At 38.9% G+C, this 18,644-nt stretch overlaps 1 protein-coding gene across 1 annotated transcript in view; it reads left to right on the top strand.

Moving 5' to 3' along the window:
* The first annotated feature begins 910 nt into the window (after positions 1-910).
* HIKESHI (heat shock protein nuclear import factor hikeshi) overlaps positions 911-18,644 on the top strand; it is a 37,137-nt gene continuing 19,403 nt past the window's right edge. Inside the window, exons 1-2 of the mRNA XM_019955099.2 lie at positions 911-1,151; positions 3,328-3,565. Of these exons, the coding sequence (XP_019810658.1) occupies positions 1,122-1,151; positions 3,328-3,565 (268 nt within the window). The 5' untranslated portion in view covers positions 911-1,121. The remainder of the gene's footprint in view (positions 1,152-3,327; positions 3,566-18,644) is intronic.

Genomic DNA, 18,644 nt, shown 5'->3' with positions numbered 1-18,644 from the left:
GTACAAAACAGCTGATTAAAAATCAGTAATTTTCAGCTAACATATAGCAGAAAGCTTTATCAAGAGGTTGCCAACAATGGTCCTTCTAGTCAAAGCTATGGTTTTTCCAGTAGTCATGCATGGATGTGAGAGTTGGACTATAAAGAAAGCTGAGCGCCGAAGAATTAATGCTTTTGAACTGCGGTGTTGGAGAAGACTCTTGAGAGTCCCTTGGACTGCAAGGAGATCCAACCAGACCATCCTAAAAGAAATCAGTCCTGAATATTCATTGGAAGGACTGATGCTGAAGCTGAAACTCCAATACTTTGGCCACTTGATGCGAAGAACTGACGCACTGGAAAAAACCCTGATGCTGGGAAAGACTGAAGGTGGGAGGAGAAGGGGATGACAGAGGATGAGATGGTTGGACGGCATCACTGACTCAATGGACGAGTCTGAGTAAGCTCCAGGAGTTGGTGATGGACAGGGAGGCCTGGCATGCTGCAGTCCATGGGGTCGCAAAGAGTCGGACACGACTGAGCAACTGAACTGACTGACTGACTGATAGCAGAAAGAAACTCGGATTTGAATCAGGACTTGGATTTAAATTCCGTCCCTGAGTGCTGTGTGAAGATTTGGGGCTGGTCACTCTGGGCAATTTCCTCGCCCACAAAATGCAGATAATAATAACCAACTCACACGGTTTTTGAAAAGATCCAGAGAAATGATTGTAAAAGCGCAATGTAATCGCTGAAATGTAACACAAACGTGAGCAACACCTCCAGCCTGCTTTGAAACCGCTCATTTGAGTGCGGACCATCAATCCAAAGGGCAAATACCGCGCGCCCCCTTCCCGGAAGCCGACGCAGGGCTTCCTGGGACTTGTAGTCTTAGCCGGAACCGGCCCACCTGTCTAAAGCCCCGGAAGTACTCGTCGCCTGAGAGGCGCTGGTTAGGAAACTGGGGGTTAGAGGTCGCGGAGGCAGAAGGCGTTCCTGCCCCTGTCCTCGTCACTATGTAGCTGAGGGGCAGGAGGCCTATTCCACGTTCTGGAAGGTTCTTGGGCTCGACCACGGCAGTAGCCCCAGGACTTCTAGTCCTTGGCCTCGGATCCTTGCCGGCCGAGGGGAGTCGCCGCCGCCATGTTCGGCTGCTTGGTGGCGGGCAGGCTGGTGAGGAAAGGGTCGGATGGTCTTAGGAAGGGGGCGACACCCCAAGGGCGAGGCCACTGGGAGTGGGGGTGGGGGTGCGCCGGGTTCGGGGAAGACCCCTTCCATCTGCTTTCCGGCGGAGAGCGTGAGCGTGGAGGCTGGGTTTGCGCCCTTCTTTGCCCCCAGCGCTCTTGACAGTAGTCCCAGTATTCACTGCCTCTTCTTGAGTGTGCCTTACTCTAGGCAGCGCACGCCTTTTGTTCACTGCGCTTCATTTCAGCTTTCTTCGTAGCGCTTTTTTGGCACCCCAAACTTAAGCGGTAACTAGTGAGGTGGTGCTTCTCGTTTTCTTTTGCAGTTGAGGAACTTAAGCTCAGTTGGCAGTATAAATACTCGCCTGAGCTCAGAAAGGGAATTCGAGGTAAATTTGATCTAGCCGGTAGTGTCCAGCCTGTCGAAGGTTAAGATGTTCGGTCAGTGTTTAACTTCTGGGTCCCTTTGGAAGGGTTCTAATAAAAAATAGGGTTAACGTAATTTGAAGTTGCTTGGTAGAAATTCGTGAAACTTAATCGGGAGCCGTGCCAGTGATGACTCCAAAATGATGTGAGCAGCGAGTTTCCTTATTGCGTAAAAAAGAGATTGCAAAAAAAAAAAAAAGAGAGAGAGAGAGAGAGAGAGATTGCCTTCCTTAATGAATTGTTAGGTAAATAAGATAAGTACCTGGAATTGTTGAGGAATAATCTGGAGGGTGAATCTTGCTTGCCTTCGTAGAAACCATTCAGATTCATTTCAGACCTGATTATTTTTTCACCAAGAGTTCTTTTTATGTTTTCTCCCTGCTTTGTTAAATGCTGCAGTTTCTTTGTTAAGTTTTTCATCAATTTGTTTTAAACAATGTAGACTGTACACAGTGTAAGGAACTAGAGAGAGAAATTGGACCTGGCTATCCTCAGAAAATTTGTCTGTCCCTTAAATGGCTGAGAGGTGCCTTTTGGCGCTGGTAGGAGATAACACTGGTGAAAAGTTTGGATTGCATCTGCCCTTGATAGGAAAAATGACCAGCCCACCCGCGGAATCTGAGGATGAATTTCATTAATGAATGACCTTTAAAATGTGTGTGATTTTTCCTGAAGAATAGAAAGGCCCTATGGAATTCGTGTTGTTAACTAATTTGCAGGGAATTTAGTTAGCGCAGTGCCTTTGTCTATTTACTTATTACCTCATCTCTGTAATGGATATCCAGGAGGGGTTCGTTGATGGCAACGTTTTTTCACAGCGTTTGACTCTTAATTCTGCAGTCTTTGAACATGTTAATCGAAATAAAGGGTAAAGAGACCTAGAGTACCTCAGCACTTAACAATATTATTCTTTTACTAAAAAAGTCCATCTAATCTAAAATTAGGAAGTCAATTTTCTTTCCTTGAAAACTTTTCTTAAGTAAAAGAGGTCCTTTTTTTTTTTACCTCGGCTTGAGGATTAGACTGTCATAATACATATTTACAGAATGTCTGGTGCTTTTGACAGAGTTGGCATTAAGAAATGTTTATTTTGCTTGAGGATTTGTACGTACCATAATTTTACATGCCTTTAAGATTGTGTGCATGCCAAAAACTGATAAAATTGAATTTAATACTAATATGGGCAGTTTGGTTTATGTTCTTTCTTCCTTTGTTTTATTCTCCGTATTTGAACTGAAGGTTAGTAATTTGGGGGTTACAAATATATTTTAGTGAGTAGGCAAAATGACAAATAGGGAATCTGCAAATAATGAGAATTGACAGTAACTACTTACGGATTGCTTACTCATTTTAATTACCTGGAGTTTCTTTACCTTCAAACTAGAAGATAAGGCTTTCATGGTGTGGTGTTTCATTTTTATAACATTTTGAAGCTGTAGTGATTTATTATTTAAATATAGTCTTTCCTAGGCTCTTCTCAAATAATTTAGTCATGTTTTTAAAAGATTGCATTCATTAAATCATTTTAAGCCTAGATATATATTTTTAGGTTTTCTATTAAAGTTAGCACTCTCTGGTGTATTTGGTAATTCCATAATTAGAGTATCAGATTCACCCAGTGTTAGGCTTGGCATGATGACAGTAGTCAACTGTATCTTTTAACAGGGCTTACAGCAACACTAAAAGGGCTATAGTAACTTATCAAACTATTGAACTAAGGTGAGTTTCTTATTTTCTAGGTGCAAACAGCTGCACAGCAAGTGGCAGAGGATAAATTTGTTTTTGACTTGCCTGATTATGAAAATATCAACCATGTGGTGGTTTTTATGCTGGGAACAGTCCCATTTCCTGAAGGAATGGGAGGCTCTGTCTACTTTTCCTATCCTGATTCAAATGGAATGCCAGTATGGCAACTCCTAGGATTTGTCACGAATGGGAAACCAAGTGCCATCTTCAAAATTTCAGGTCTTAAATCTGGTAAGAATAATACATTAAAGTAGTTGCATAGTTAAACTTTTTTCTTAAATAGCATAGCATAGAATATGGCTTTTTTCACTTTTCATTATATTTTTCTGATTGCTAAAATAATATGTAACATTGTTTAAAAAAAAATCAGATGATACACATTTGAAAAATGGTAAGTGAAGGGACCTCATACTCCCATCCTGTGCCCCTGGAGAGAACCAGTCACTGTGATTCTCTTTATATGGTGTATACCTTTATAAAGAGATGTTTTTGAGTGAGAGGGTGTTTAATGAATAATGAGAGGAATGTTCTCAAATTTGTAGTATATATACATCAGTGTTTAAACAGGTAAACCGAGTAGACTTGTGTAGGAAATACGAGAGTCCTTTTTTTCTATGAAGATTTTTGAATTCTTAGGTTTGATTACCCCTTCAATGTTGTGTTGGTTTTATTGACATTGCAGATGCTAGATCTTAGAGGGACAAATCTTGTTTACATGCTTGAGGTATTTTGTGTAGAAACTGAAAATAGAACTAGGTACATTTACTCCCAATGGATGTCTGGTTCCTTTGAAAGTCTAGATGAAAAGAAACATGGAAAGTCTTAGATTATAAATATATCTTCTCTTAGAAATAGTCTGTAGAGTCTAAGGAAAAGTCGTATTTTAGACAACATGTTTGGACCATTATTTAGACGGTTGAAAAGTAGTTGTGTATGTTTGTATAAAGTGCTTAGAGAATCGGTAAAGGGAGCAACCAAGTAGGCAACCCTTAGTAGGTTGGGGAAAATTTCTGGGCGGAGGTGATATTAAACCCTTTGACAAGATGAGTAGGTGTTTGTCAGGCCTATGAGAGGCCTATTGGGCATTCTTTTCTAGGTGGAGGTAATATGGATATAATGATAAAAGTTTGAAATCGTGGTGTGCTCAGAATGGCACAAGGCATGGGGCATAGGATGCAGGCATGGGTCATGAAAGGCTGAAAAGCTTTTGAATCACACTGACTCATTTGAATTTAATAGGTTAGCGAGTTTTAACATGCTTTGATCACAGACCTATTGGATAGTGTCAAAAAAGTGTGTAATATAAGCATAGTGAAACACTAAAAAAAATTGCATGTACTCTGAAGCCCATGTTTCTCTCCCTCATAAAGACTTGTCCCTGTAGTTGTAGAGGAGCCAGTGAACAATTGAGTAGGAGAATGATAGGGTCAAATTCTGTTTTTACCTTGAGGACTATGAATAATGAACTGGAGCATTTCTGGTCAGATAATGAACTGTTAGCTGCTGTTATTTATTTAGTTGGATTTCTGTGGGGAGAAATGGGAAAGGGTAATATTTACAGCTAAACATGGTTTAGATTGATGGTAAAGACTAACCTCTAGATTTAAGAAACAACGAATTCCTGCAGTCCTTCTGAGTAGGGGTTCCTTGAGATAATTATTCCTAATCCCTAAGGAAGTGGTTCTTAACATGATTCCCCTACCAGCAGCATCAGCCTGTAAACTTGTTGAAAATGGGGATACGTGATAGGACCCCAGACACACCGAATTAGAAGACTTGGCTGGAGTCCAAGTTTTTCAGTAGGTTTCAACCTTCTAAAGTTTGACAGTCATTGTCCTAGGACATCCGTTGTATGTAGTAATTAATGCCTCTTGTAATGTGGTATTGGTTCTGAAAACTCTTTGGGAAAATTAAGAAAATGGTCATTCTAAAATCACTTACTGTGACTGTGCATAAAAATAGACACTCTATAAGTAAGAAAAAATATGGACAACCTAGTACTCTGTAGTGAAATCACTGGATGGTAAATATATAGAGAAACTAATAAAGGAACCAGAGAGAGAAGACAAGTCACTTGTAACTGAACAGCAGTTAGTTTAGCAGATTTATCAACAGCATGAATGAAGGTAAAAGTTCTCTAGATTAGTATTTCAAAGTGCCAAGGAAAAATGACATAACCCTCATTGGTTATTGTCATTGTACAGTGAAGGAGAAATGAACGTTTTCAGGTGGAGATGGAGAGTTTGCTACTGACAGACCATTGCTGAAAGAAGTGCTGTAGGTAGTTGAACTTTGATGGAAGGGAACTTTGATGGAAGGAATCCAGAATGTAGAAGAGGATGAAAGACTCAAAGTTAGCAGAGAAATTGGTAAGCATAGACAAATTGGGACAGTTTGATTATATGAAACAATACAGTAAATAAATGCATAAGAATTGAAGGAGGTAGTAGTCTGAGTAAGCTTTCTGAGGTGCTGTTGTTTAGAAAGAGTAATAAAATTGATTCTACTTTTAAGTAGTTCTGTTAAAATTGTAAGGAAAACTTAAAAAAAGGAAAGAAAAAGAAAATGCATTGTATTGAAAACAAAGCTGTGGAAATAATTTCATATATATCAGTTATCAAAATAAATGTAAACAGAGTAAACTTACCAGAGAAAGCATGGAGACTCTGGGATGGGATTTCTTTTAAAGACAGCAAACAAATAATTATAGTGATGTTTATCAATAATGCATCTAAAATATTCTAATGCAAGGACCCCCACTCCCCTGAAGCTGTCATAGATGTGTTTAAGAAAAATGAGACTAACACAAAAACATTATCAAGGAATAAGAGGTTCATTCCTTAAGAATGAGATCATCACTAGGAAGGCTTAAATATTTCTAGGAAAAAGTATATTTCATGAATTTGTGTATAATATAAAAGACAACCTCAAATATAGAGAACTTTATAATCGGTATTTTTAACACACTTCTCAATACATCAAGTAAAATAGTAAGGAATGAAAATTTGAATGAAGAATTAACAATCTTGGGATGCTATAGAACCCTGAAACTACTAATTAGATCATACACATTTTTTAAGTACACAGAACATTTATGAAATTTGACCTTACAGCAAGTCATGAAGCAAGTTGTAGCTAATGGGAGATTATCACTGTGCAGCCCACAGTGCAGTCTAATTACAAATCAAAAGATAAAGCATTGTCATGTTTAGAAAAATAAAAATATTTTAAAGTAATTAGGTGGGTTGCAGAAGAAATAACTGTGGAAATTAAACTTCTACAGTCAGTCAGTCACTCTGTTGTGTCCGACTCTTTGCGACTCCATGGACTGTAGCACGCCAGGCCTCTACAGAATAAAACATCACATCCCTTGTGGCTCAGCTGGTGAATAATCCGCCTGCAATGTGGGAGACCTGGGTTCAGTCTCTGGGTTGGGAAGATCCCCTGGAGAAGGGAACGGCTACCCACTCCAGTATTCTGGCCTGGAGAATTCCACAGACTGTATAGTCCATGGGGTCGCAAAGAGTCGGACACAACTGGACGAGTCCTTCTTCTTCAAGGTAATACTGAAGAGATTAACTCATAGGCTTAAGTGAGAATATTTGAAAAGAAACGGAAATGAGTGGGCTAAGTGTTTAAGCAAACTAAGAAAGTAGATGCAAAAATGATAGTGCTAAAGAATAGAAATTAATAACAGAAAGCAAAGGAACAGTGGAGGGACTTAATGAAATACAAATCGGATCCTTTGAAAAGACAAATAATGAGCTACTGAAAGGTATATTTAGGGAAAAACACACAGTGTTTTTGAAAATGTGAAAATGGAGACGTAACTATAACTTTAATACAGTTTAGTAAAATTTACAAGAAATTTTATGCCAGTACATTTGAGAACAGTAAAGGAACATATAAAATTGGCTATATTCTAGAAAAATACACTAAACTGACTCAAATTTAAATCATGATGAGATAAAATATCAAAAAAAATTAAAATGAGCAATTAAAAATATACCTTTCCCTTCTACATACCACTATCAGACTGAAAGGGTTAAAAAGTTCAGTTACACCTTTATGAAACAGATTGTTTATATCTTATGTGTTAGAGAACAGGAGAAGAGGCAGTTACCCAGTTTAGATTTTGAAGCTAATAAAACCGCTTTATCAAAAAGGACAAGGAAAATATGAAAGAGGAAATTTGGCCTAAGCCAGTTTATTTATTTGGATATTTATATCTATGTACATATGAAAGTTACAAAGTGAATTCAATAAGGTATCTTTATTTTTAAAACTTGTCATTATGGCACATTTAAGATGTATAAAAACACTTCAGTATTCTTGCCAGGAGAATCCCGTGGACAGAGAAGCCTGGAGGGCTATAGTCTGGGGGGGTGCAAAGTGTTGGATATGACTGAGTGCACACACAGTTCAGCTAACCTGCATATATTTAAAGTGTACCTTTTGATCAATTTTGATATATGTTTACACCTGTAAAACCATTACCACAATCAAGATAATGAATATATCCATCACCCCTAAAAGTTTCCTAGTGCTCCTTTGTAATCCCCTCTCCTATCTCCCCTTCTACCCCAGGAAACTACTGATCTGCTTTCTGTCACTGTAATGTTTCATTTTCTAGAGTTTTCTTTCAGTCAGGACAAAGACTTTTTCAGTCATCCACATTGTAGAGTAACTTGTCACAATAGTAATTCGTTGCTATTTATTGCTGGGTAGTTGTCTGGTATACCACCATTGTGTATCCATTCACTTGTTGATGGACATTTGGATTGTTTCAGTTTTTGGCTTATAAAAGTAAAACTGCTGTGAACATTTGTGTGTAAGTCTGTATGGACATACGGTTTCATTTCTGTTAGCCAGGTAGCTCAGTGGTAAAGAATCTGCCTGCCAGTGCAGGAGATGCAAGAGGTGCAGGTTCGATCCCTGGGTCAGTAAGATCCCTTGGAATAGGAAAGGCAACCCACTCTGATATTCTTGACTGGAGAATTCCATGGAGAGAGGAGCCTGGTGGGCTACAGTCCATGGGGTGGTGAAGAGTTGGACACAACTGAGTGTGTACACACAATACAATACAGATAAATACCTAGGAGTGGAATGACTGGATCATAGGGTACTTCTGTGCTAACTTTTTAAGAAACTGCCAGACTATTTTGCAGCATGATTACTGTTTTACATTTTAGTCTGTAGTGTTTGAAAGTTCTAGTTCCTCCCTGGCCTTGTCCACACATGATCAGTGTTAGGCCTTCTATTTTTTCAGGCTCCAAAATCACTGCAGATGGTGATTGCAGCCATGAAATTAAAAGACACTTACTCCTTGGAAGCAAAGTTATGACTAACCTAGATAGCATATTCAAAAGCAGAGACATTACTTTGCCAACAAAGGTGCATCTAGTCAAGGCTATGGTTTTTCCTGTGGTCATGTACAGATGTGAGAGTTGGACTGTGAAGAAAGCTGAGCGCCGAAGAATTGATGCTTTTGAACTATGGTGCTGGAGAAGACTCTTGAGAGTCCCTTGGACTGCAAGGAGATCCAACCAGTCCATTCTAAAGGAGATCAGTCCTGGGTGTTCATTGGAAGGACTGATGCTGAAGCTGAAACTCCAATGCTTTGGCCACCTCATGCGAAGAGTTGACTCATTGGAAAAGACTCTGATGCTGGGAGGGATTGGGGGCCGGAGGAGAAGGGGACGACAGAGGATGAGATGGCTGGATGGCATCACCAACTCGATGGTCATGAGTTTGGGTGAACTCCGGGAGTTGGTGATGGACAGGGAGGCCTGGAGTGCTGCGATTCATGGGGTCGCAAAGAATCAGACACAACTGAGCGACTGAACTGAACTGAGCTGAATAGTTGTATAATGGTATCCCATTAGGTTTTAAGTTTGCATTTCCTTGATGACTAGTGATATGAGCATTTTTTCAAGTGCTTTGCTGTCTCTGTATCGTCCTTGAAGTGTTTATTCAAATCTGTTTTTGTTTTTTTATAGATGGGGTTGTTTTCATATTATTGAGTTTTGAGAGTTCTGTGTATATTCTTGACACAAGTTATTTATGAGATGTGATTTGAAATTTTTTTTCTGGTTTTTGGTTTGTCTCTTTACAGCATAAGTTGATGGGTTTTTTTGTTTTTGTTTTGTTTACAGATATCTTATTTAATGATTTGTTCCTTTGCATCTTTTTAAAAAATTTACTTGATTGATTTACATAGAGCATGTTTTTAATTTTGGTAAAGTTAGTTTTTTCAATTTTTTCTATTCTGGATTGTGGTTTTGGTGTTGCCTCTAAGAAATCTTTGCCTAATGTGAGGTTATAAAAATTTTGTCCTAGATGTTTTTAGTTTTAGATTTTACATTTATATCTGGGATCCAACTTGAATAAATTTCTGTATGTAGTGCAAAGTACAGATTGAAATTCAATTTTTTTTTATTTTGGCAAGTGCATATCTAACCATTCCAACACCTTTTGTTAAAAAGTGGAAGGAATGACATTTTTCTGCATTCATCTCACTTGGGAGCTCTCAAACTGCTCCATTTTAAGGTAAAGCATAAACTAGTGAATATTTATATTTGTTTGTACAAATATGTATTGATTTAAAAAGGAAAGAGAAATGGAAATAGATACTGTTATATAGTTTGTTTAAACAAATCACTAGTTGGAAAACATGCTAGAAGATTACATGGATACTGGTAAATGTTAATAGTAATAAGCAGCCTAAGTGGAGAAGCAGCTAACTTGGGGTAAGAGAGAGAGAACAGTTTCGGTTTGGGTGTGAAGAGTCTTTGGAACTTGATGCGTGTGTGTGTGTTTGTGCATGTGTGTGCGTGCGTGGTCAGTTGTGTACAGCTCTTTATGACCCCAGGGACTGTAGCCTCCCAGGCTCCTTTGTCCATGGGATTTCCCAGGCAAGAATATAGGAGTGGGTTGCCATTTCCTACATGGTAGCAATGCCTTAAACAAAGTGGTGGGTTTTGTTTGTATAGCAATAGGCTAGGAGAAGGCAATGGCACCCCACTCCAGTACTCTTGCCTGGAAAATCCCAAGGACGGAGGAGCCTGATAGGCTGTAGTTCAGGGGGTCGCTAAGAGTCGGACACGATTAAGTGACTTCACTTTCACTTTTCACTTTCCTGCATTGGAGAAGGAAATGGCAACCCACTCCAGTGTTCTTGCCTGGAGCATCCCAGGGACGGGGGAGCCTGGTGGGCTGCTGTCTATGGGATCGCACAGAGTCGGACACGACTGAGGTGACTTAGCAGTAGTGGTAGCAGTAGGCTAGTAGTCAACCAACTGTTAACCTTTGCATAGCTGGAAAATGCAGACTTACTTTATACCCAGATTCACGCATTGATTAAGGTTAATATTGGCCTTCATCTAGTACACCAGGACCCTTGGTTGTTTTTGAAGACATATTAATTATTAATGGTCAATTGTTGTCACCTTACCCTCACTTCTCTTTGCTCTGTGCCAGCATTTTGAGTTGGAAAGGGATTCAGTGTCTCTTTTTTGTTTATGATCATCACTATATTCCCTGAAGGAGATGCCTTGCGAATAGTGAAAATTGCTTTCTCCTGTCATGCTTTTATTGTCTTCGGCTATCTTTTCCCCTTTTCTCTTGTGACACACAAAAGGTTGAGGGGCAGTGGACATATATTCAGAGATCATAAAAACCCAGACATTTCCTTATTGTGTTATCTCATCCAGTGTAGAGAAAATTCAGCAATCAAAAATTAGTTAATATAATTGCTTTAACCAATTACAGTAATTAGTCAATAGTAATTAGTCAGTGATATTATGATTTCTGTTTGAAATTAAACAGTCCAAAACACAATCCCAAAATAATACCTAATCCATTTCAGGAAAATGGATTTATTTCCATTTTGATAATACAAATAGTTCTTTTACTCTCCTGTCTTTTAAAAAATACATTATTTCTCATCATTTCCAGAACTATAACATGGCTTTTGATAGTTTTAGTTATGAAAACAGAATGAAATTTCAAGGCAATATTTGTACTGAGTAAAGCAGAATGTTTTATTAAAGAGAAATAAAGCAGCTTAAAATACATAGAGACTTAGTGATTATCATAGTTTCATTGAGTTAGACAAGGCTGTGGTCACTGTGATCAGTTTGGTTAGTTTTCTGTGATTGTGGTTTTCATTCTGTCTGCCCTCTGATGGAGAAGGATAAGAGGCTTATGGAAGCTTCCTGATGGGAGAGACTGACTGAGGGGGAAACTGGGTCTTGTTCTGATTGGCGGGGCCATGCTCAGTAAATCTTTAATCCAATTTTCTGTTGATGGGTGGGGCTGTGTTCCCTTCCTGTTGTTTGACTTGAGACCAAACTATGGTGGAGGTAATGAAGATAATGGCAACCTCCTTCAAAAGGTTCCATGCACACACTGCCGCACTCAGCGCCCCCGACCCTGCAGCAGGCCACCGTCGACCCATGCCTCTGGGGAGACTCCTGGATACACGGGCAAGTCTGGGTCAGTCGTTTGTGAAAAGATCAGTTTTCATTCCAATTGCAAAGAAAGGAAATGCCAAAGAATGTTCAAACTACTGCACAATTGCACTCATCTCACACACTAGCAAAGTAATGCTCAAAATTCTCCAAGCCAGGCTTCAACAGTACATGAACTGTGAACTTCCAGATGTTCAAGCTGGATTTAGAAAAGGCAGAGGAACCAGAGATCAAATTGCCAACATCTGTTGGATCATCGAAAAAGCAAAGTGAGTTCCAGAGAAACAACTACTTTTGCTTTACTGACTATGCCAAAGCCTTTGACTGTGTGGATCACAACAAGCTGGAAAATTCTTAAAGAGATGGGAATACCAGACCACCTGACCTGTTTCCTGAGAAATCTGTATGCAGGTCAAGAAGGAACAGTTAGAACTGGACATGGAACAACAGACTGGTTCCAACAGTATTGGAAAGGAGTACATCAAAAGGCTGTATATTGTCACCCTGCTTATTTAACTTATTTGCAGAGTACATCATGTGAAATGCTGGGCTGGATGAAGCACAAGCTGGATTCAAGATTGCTGGGAGAAATATCAATCACCTCAGATATGCAGATGATACCACCCTTATGGCAGAAAATGAAGAAGAACTCAAAAGCCTCTTGATGGAAGTGAAAGAGGAGAGTGAAAAAGTTAGCTTAAAACTCAGCATACAGAAAACTAAGATGATGGCACCAGTCCCATCACTTGGCAAATAGATGGGGAAACAATGAAAACAGTGAGAGAAGACTGTTTTCTTGGGCTTCAAAATCACTGCAGATGGTGACTGCAGCCATGATATGAAAACACACTTGGTCCTTAGAAGAAAAGCTATGACCAACCTAGACAGTATATTAAAAAGCAGAGACATTACTTTGCCGACAAATGTCCATCTAGTCAAGGCTATGGTTTTTCCAGTAGTCATGTGGACATGAGAGTTGGACGGTAAAGAAAGCTGAGCACCGAAGAATTGATGCTTTTGAACTCTGGTATTGGAGAAGACTCTTGAGAGTCCCTTGGACTGCAAAGAGATCCAACCAATCCATCCTAAAGGAAATCAGTCCTGAATATTCATTGAAAGGACTGATGTTGAAGGTGAAACTCCAATACTTTGGGCACCTGATGTGAAGAACTGACTCATTGGAAAAGACCCAGATGCTGGGAAAGATTGAAGGTAGAAGGAGAAGGGTCCATCAGAGGATGAGATGGTTGGATGGCATCACTGACTAGATGGACATGAGTTTGGGTAAACTCCAGGAGTTGGTGATGGACAGGGAGGCCTGGCGTGCTGCTGTTCATGGGGTCACAAAGAGTCAGACACGACTGAGTGACTGAACTGAACTGAGTGATTATCAGCATTAGACAAATGATAAAATGCTGTGGTGGTTCTTTGCTAGTATGTTTGGAAAAGTACTTTTTGGGTGTTTAAAATATTAGAATTCTTAATTTATGCAGAAAAGATTAGACTTTTATATTTGGGAATTGTGTATTACTGCAATTTAAAAATAGGTAGACTTGTAATGGATTTATTTTTTTGAAGCTTTGAGATGCCTTTTATAAACTTTATTACATTGAGCAAATCTAGCTAATTAGCACAGCAGGGTGGAAGAGAGACTTGTTGAAGTAACTTTAGGCAATTGTGATTGAACTGAGAATTTATTAAAGAATCTAGCAGAATTTTTTGGAGTAAGGAGGATAGTTCAAATGAAGCAGATTTCATGTTAAACTTTGGTAGTGTTTGCGGTTCTCTTCTGGATGATGAACAGATTTCTTAATTTTGCATTGAAAGATTTTGGTTGGAGAATGTGAGGAGCAGAGGGCTCTGTTGAGAGAATTTCAGTGGATAGGGGATCTTAAAACCAGTTACTGTGAGTTTTATTTTGATAGAAGATTCTTTGTGACTCTTGGGTTCTGAAAAGGAGTTTACACAATGAATACATTTTTTAGGCTGATGCTGGAACAATCTGAGATAATGATTGAGAATTAGTATGGGACTAAACTCTTAAAATGTAGAAGGGAAGGTTTGATATTAAACGAGAAGAAACTGCCCTTCTTTCTTCTTTCATGGGATCTAGAAATCCTTAAAATAGTAAATAAATAAAAGGCACAAGCTTAGGAAATACAGTTTGGTGGTTAGAGAATTGGGAAAGTTTAAATCAGTCTTGCAATTTTTATCTTTAGATACACTGTGCTTGGTGTTTAGTGTGGAAGAGACATTGAATTAAAAACTTAGTAAAAATTAAGAAATACTGGGAGTATTACATAAAGAAATTGTTTGGTTTATAGGAATTATATGCAAACTCGGATCAGCACATAAAAGGGAGTATTGACAAAAATAAAATTTGTGTGGAACTTAGATTTTAAAAAGTAGTTAGCTATAGGCACTATAGGTCTTTTGCTGTATTATAATTTTTAATTATTAAAAAACTTGGGAAGTATACTAGAAATTGCTTTAGACATTTCCATTAAACAAATTACAGAAGAAAAATACTTGCTTTTGTAAAAACTCTGGTGTATATCTACTTCATCCTTAGCACATACACTTCAAATTGATGACTGCTTTCTTTTAGGTCTCCATATCTGTGTGTGAATATTAAAACCACTCCAAGACAGTATTCATAGGAAGCAGATTAGTGACCTGAGATAATTGAAAATGGCTCAGTGGAAGATTAGCCTGGAGCATGAGCTTGAAGCATGACTAGATTTGGTTGGGATGGAAGTGGGAGGATGGGAAGTTGATTGCATAAGGAGGTCAGCAAAGTTATGAAAGCAGTAGTGTACACCACACCTTCAAGTGACGGGAGGAGACTTTTAAAGGTAGCATGATAGACTTCTACTTGGGAAGTCTCAGATGGGGATGCAGTAAGGTTTAAAGGTAAAGTGAGGCTGTTGTGGGATGGTTATACCATGTGGGGTTTCATTTTTTTTTTTCCTCTGGTAGGAAAGTGTTTGAGCAGGAGAATGGTATTTTAAAAAATGATGTTTTAGGAAAATCATTGTCTGGGATGGCTTGGAAAATTTTGTTGAGATTAGAGCCAGAGCAGCCAATTAGGAAGATTTTATGATGTTGAAAGAATGAAGGAAAGGGTAACATTGAATATCTGCTCATGCAGTGCATTGTCCTGGGCTTTCGTGTGTATTATCTCATTATTCTTTAACAACAACATTTAGAGGTGGATATTATTAGCCTCTGGCTTTCAAGAGACTGGATGTCAGAGAAATTAAATATTTCACTTAGAAATACTGTTAACTTTTAGGCAACAATTGTATGTTATGCAGTACCAAAATAATATTTAACTAATCCACTTTGATTAGTTATGCAGTCCATGGGGTCACAAAGAGTTGGACACGACTGAGCGACTGAACTGAACTGAGTCCTCATTGATGGAAATTTGGATTATTTCCATTTTTTAAAAATTGTTTATAGCAATGCTACAATCAACATTCTTACATATATTTTTGTACATATTTTTTAGCACTATATTTCTGTAGAAGAAACACCTACAAGTGGAACTGAATTCCTGGATTAAAATGGCGTTTTAAATAAATATGTAGGAGGCCTGGAAAAAGTGTACTGGGTGTGGATAACGGATCATTATTGTCTTGGCGGTTGTTAGAGAATCATAAGAAAGGTAGTTGGTACTACAGAAAACTAATAGAGCATATCCTTGCCAAGTATAATAAAAGAATAAGCCATGGAATTTTAGAATAGAAGGTCCTAGAAATAATTTCATCCAATCCTTAAATTTACTGTTGAGACACTTGAGATCTAGAAAGTTTCAAGAGAGTTTCTAAAATTGAGCAGGGATTAGAATCAAAATACCCAGATTTTTATTCACTATTCTAAATGATATAGATCTTTTCACTTTCCAAAGTAAATTTAAGTAGAAACCTACATTCACATTCCTATGCATTGTTTTATATGTATATATAGTTCATATGTTTATAACTGCTGTTTTCTGCCATTTTCACTTAATATTATTTCATGTGGAATTAAATTTTTATGAAACTTTGATGTGCTAAAAAGTATTTACTGTTGAATCTTCTCCTCTCTCTCTTTTTTTTTTTTTTAACCCTCCTTTTCCACCAGTCAGGTACTATAGAGTGAGAAACAGACACACTCTGGTCTTTAGATGGGCTGAAGTGGAAACACAGGATGAGATTTTCATGTGTTTTAAAACAAAAGATGATATGCATTAAAAGGTTTTCAGAAACATGGATGTGAAGTGTATGGTCCTTTTTTCCCTATTTGTTTAAAATAGTAGTATAGAATTACATTTTGTTGATAGGTTATAGTTTACCTATTTATTGTTTACCTTTTTGGCTTTTTCTTGCCCCTCAAATTACTTTAGATTTCCAGTTATTATTGGTATGCTGTGCTGTGCTTAGTTGCTCAGTTGTGTCCGATTCTTTGCGACCCCACGGGCTTTAGCCTATATCCTGCCAGGCTCTTCTGTCCATGGGATTCTCCAGACAAGGATACTAGAGTGGGTTGCCATTCCCTCCTCCAGGGAATCTTTGCAACCCAGGGATTGAACCCAGGTCTCCCACATTGCGGGTGGATTCTTTACTGTCTGAGCCACCAGGGAAACCCAAAAATACTGGAGTGGGTGACCTATTCCTTCTCCAGGGAAACTTGCCAACACAGGAATTGAACCAGGGTCTGCTGCATTACAGGTGGATTCTTTACCAGCTGAGCCACTAGGGAAGCCCTTATTACTGATATATAGAAGTACAATTGTTTAAAAAAAAAAACAAAACAAACAAACAAAAAAAAAAACAGGCTTTTTTAAAGAGCAGTTTTAGGTTTATAACAAAATTGAGAGGGAGGTACATAGATTGCTCATATACCCCTGCTCCCACACATGCTTAGGTCTGTCCTATTATCAGCATCATTAACCAAAATGCTTTTTTCTTTTAACCTACACTGATGCATCATAATCACCCGAAGTCCACAGTTTACCTTAGAGTTCACTCTTCCAGGCTTGGACACATGTTTACGGATATATATCTATAATTATAATGTCATATAGAGTATTTTCACTGCTCTGAAAAATCTTTTGTGCTCTGCCTATGTACCACATTGCCTCACCTCCCCACCGGCAGCCACTGACTTTTTTAAATTGTCTCTAGGTTTGTCTGTTTCAGAATGTCATATAGTTGGCATTATACAAGTGAAATCTTTTCATGCAGATTGGCTTCTTTTGCTTAGTAATAGGCGTTTAAATATAGTTTTTTCATGTCTTTTCATCACTTGATAGCTTATTTTATTTTTAGTGCTAAGTAATACTGCATTAGGGCTTCCCAGGTGGCTAAGTGGTAAATAATCAGCTTGCCAGTGCAGGAGATGCAGGTTCAGTCCCTGGGTGGGGAAGAGCCCCTGGAGGAGTGCATGGAAACCCTCTCCAGTATTCTTGCCTGGAGAATGCCATAGACAGAGGAGCTTGGTGGGCTACAGTCCATGGGGTTGCAAAGAGTCAGACATGACTGAGCACGCATGCGATATTGTCTTGTCTGGATGTACTGTAGTTTATAGTTTCACCTCAGATCAGATCAGATCAGATCAGTCGCTCAGTCGTGTCCGACTCTTTGCGACCCCATGAATCGCAGCACGCCAGGCCTCCCTGTCCATCACCAACTCCTGGAGTTCACTCAGACTCAGGTCCATCAAGTCAGTGATGCCATCCAGCCATCTCATCCTCTGTCGTCCCCTTCTCCTCCGGCCCCCAATCCCTCCCAGCATCAGAGTCTTTTCCAATGAGTCAACTCTTCGCATGAGGTGGCCAAAGTACTGGAGTTCAGCTTTAGCATCATTCCCTCCAAAGAAATCCTAGGGCTGATCTCCTTCAGAATGGCCTGGTTGGATCTCCTTGCAGTCCAAGGGACTCTGAAGAGTCTTCTCCAACACCACAGTTCAAAAGCTTCAATTCTTCGGCGCTCAGCTTTCTTTACAGTCCAACTCTCACATCCATACATGACCACAGGAAAAACCATAGCCTTGACTAGACGAACCTTTGTTGGCAAAACAATGTCTCTGCTTTTGAATATGCTGTCTAGGTTGGTCATAACTTTCCTTCCAAGGACTAACCGTCTTTTAATTTCATGGCTGCAGTCACCATCTGTAGTGATTTTGGAGCCCAGAAAAATAAAGTCTGCCACTGTTTCCACTGTTTCCCCATCTATTTGCCATGAAGTGATGGAACCAGATGCCATGATCTTCGTTTTCTGAATGTTGAGCTTTAAGCCAACTTTTTCACTCTCCACTTTCACTTTCATCAAGAGGCTTTTGAGTTCCTCTTCACTTTCTGCCGTAAGGGTGGTGTCATCTGCATATCTGAGGTTATTGATATTTCTCCCGGCAATCTTGATTCCAGCTTGTGTTTCTTCCAGTCCAGTGTTTCTCATGATGTACTCTGCATATAAGTTAAATAAACAGGGTGACAATATACAGCCTTGATGAACTCCTTTTCCTATTTGGAACCAGTCTGTTGTTCCATGTCCAGTTCTAACTGTTGCTTCCTGACCTGCATACAAATTTCTCAAGAGGCAGATCAGGTGGTCTGGTATTCCCATCTCTTGAAGAATTTTCCACAGTTTATTGTGCTACTGAATGTTATTTTGATTGCTTTCAAATTTGGGCAGTTATGAACAAAGCTACTGTAAATATTCATGTGTAGATTTTTGTATGTTATTTTGATTGCTTTCAAATTTGGGCAGTTATGAATAAAGCTACTGTAAATATTCATGTGTAGATTTTTGTGTATATAGACATTTTCAACTCCTTTGAATACTAAGAAGCAT

Source organism: Bos indicus, chromosome 29, assembly GCF_029378745.1.
Source record: "Bos indicus isolate NIAB-ARS_2022 breed Sahiwal x Tharparkar chromosome 29, NIAB-ARS_B.indTharparkar_mat_pri_1.0, whole genome shotgun sequence".
Lineage (NCBI taxonomy): Eukaryota > Metazoa > Chordata > Mammalia > Artiodactyla > Bovidae > Bos > Bos indicus.
Note: the sequence above shows the minus strand (reverse complement) of the source record. Positions and strands in the feature narration are given on the sequence as shown.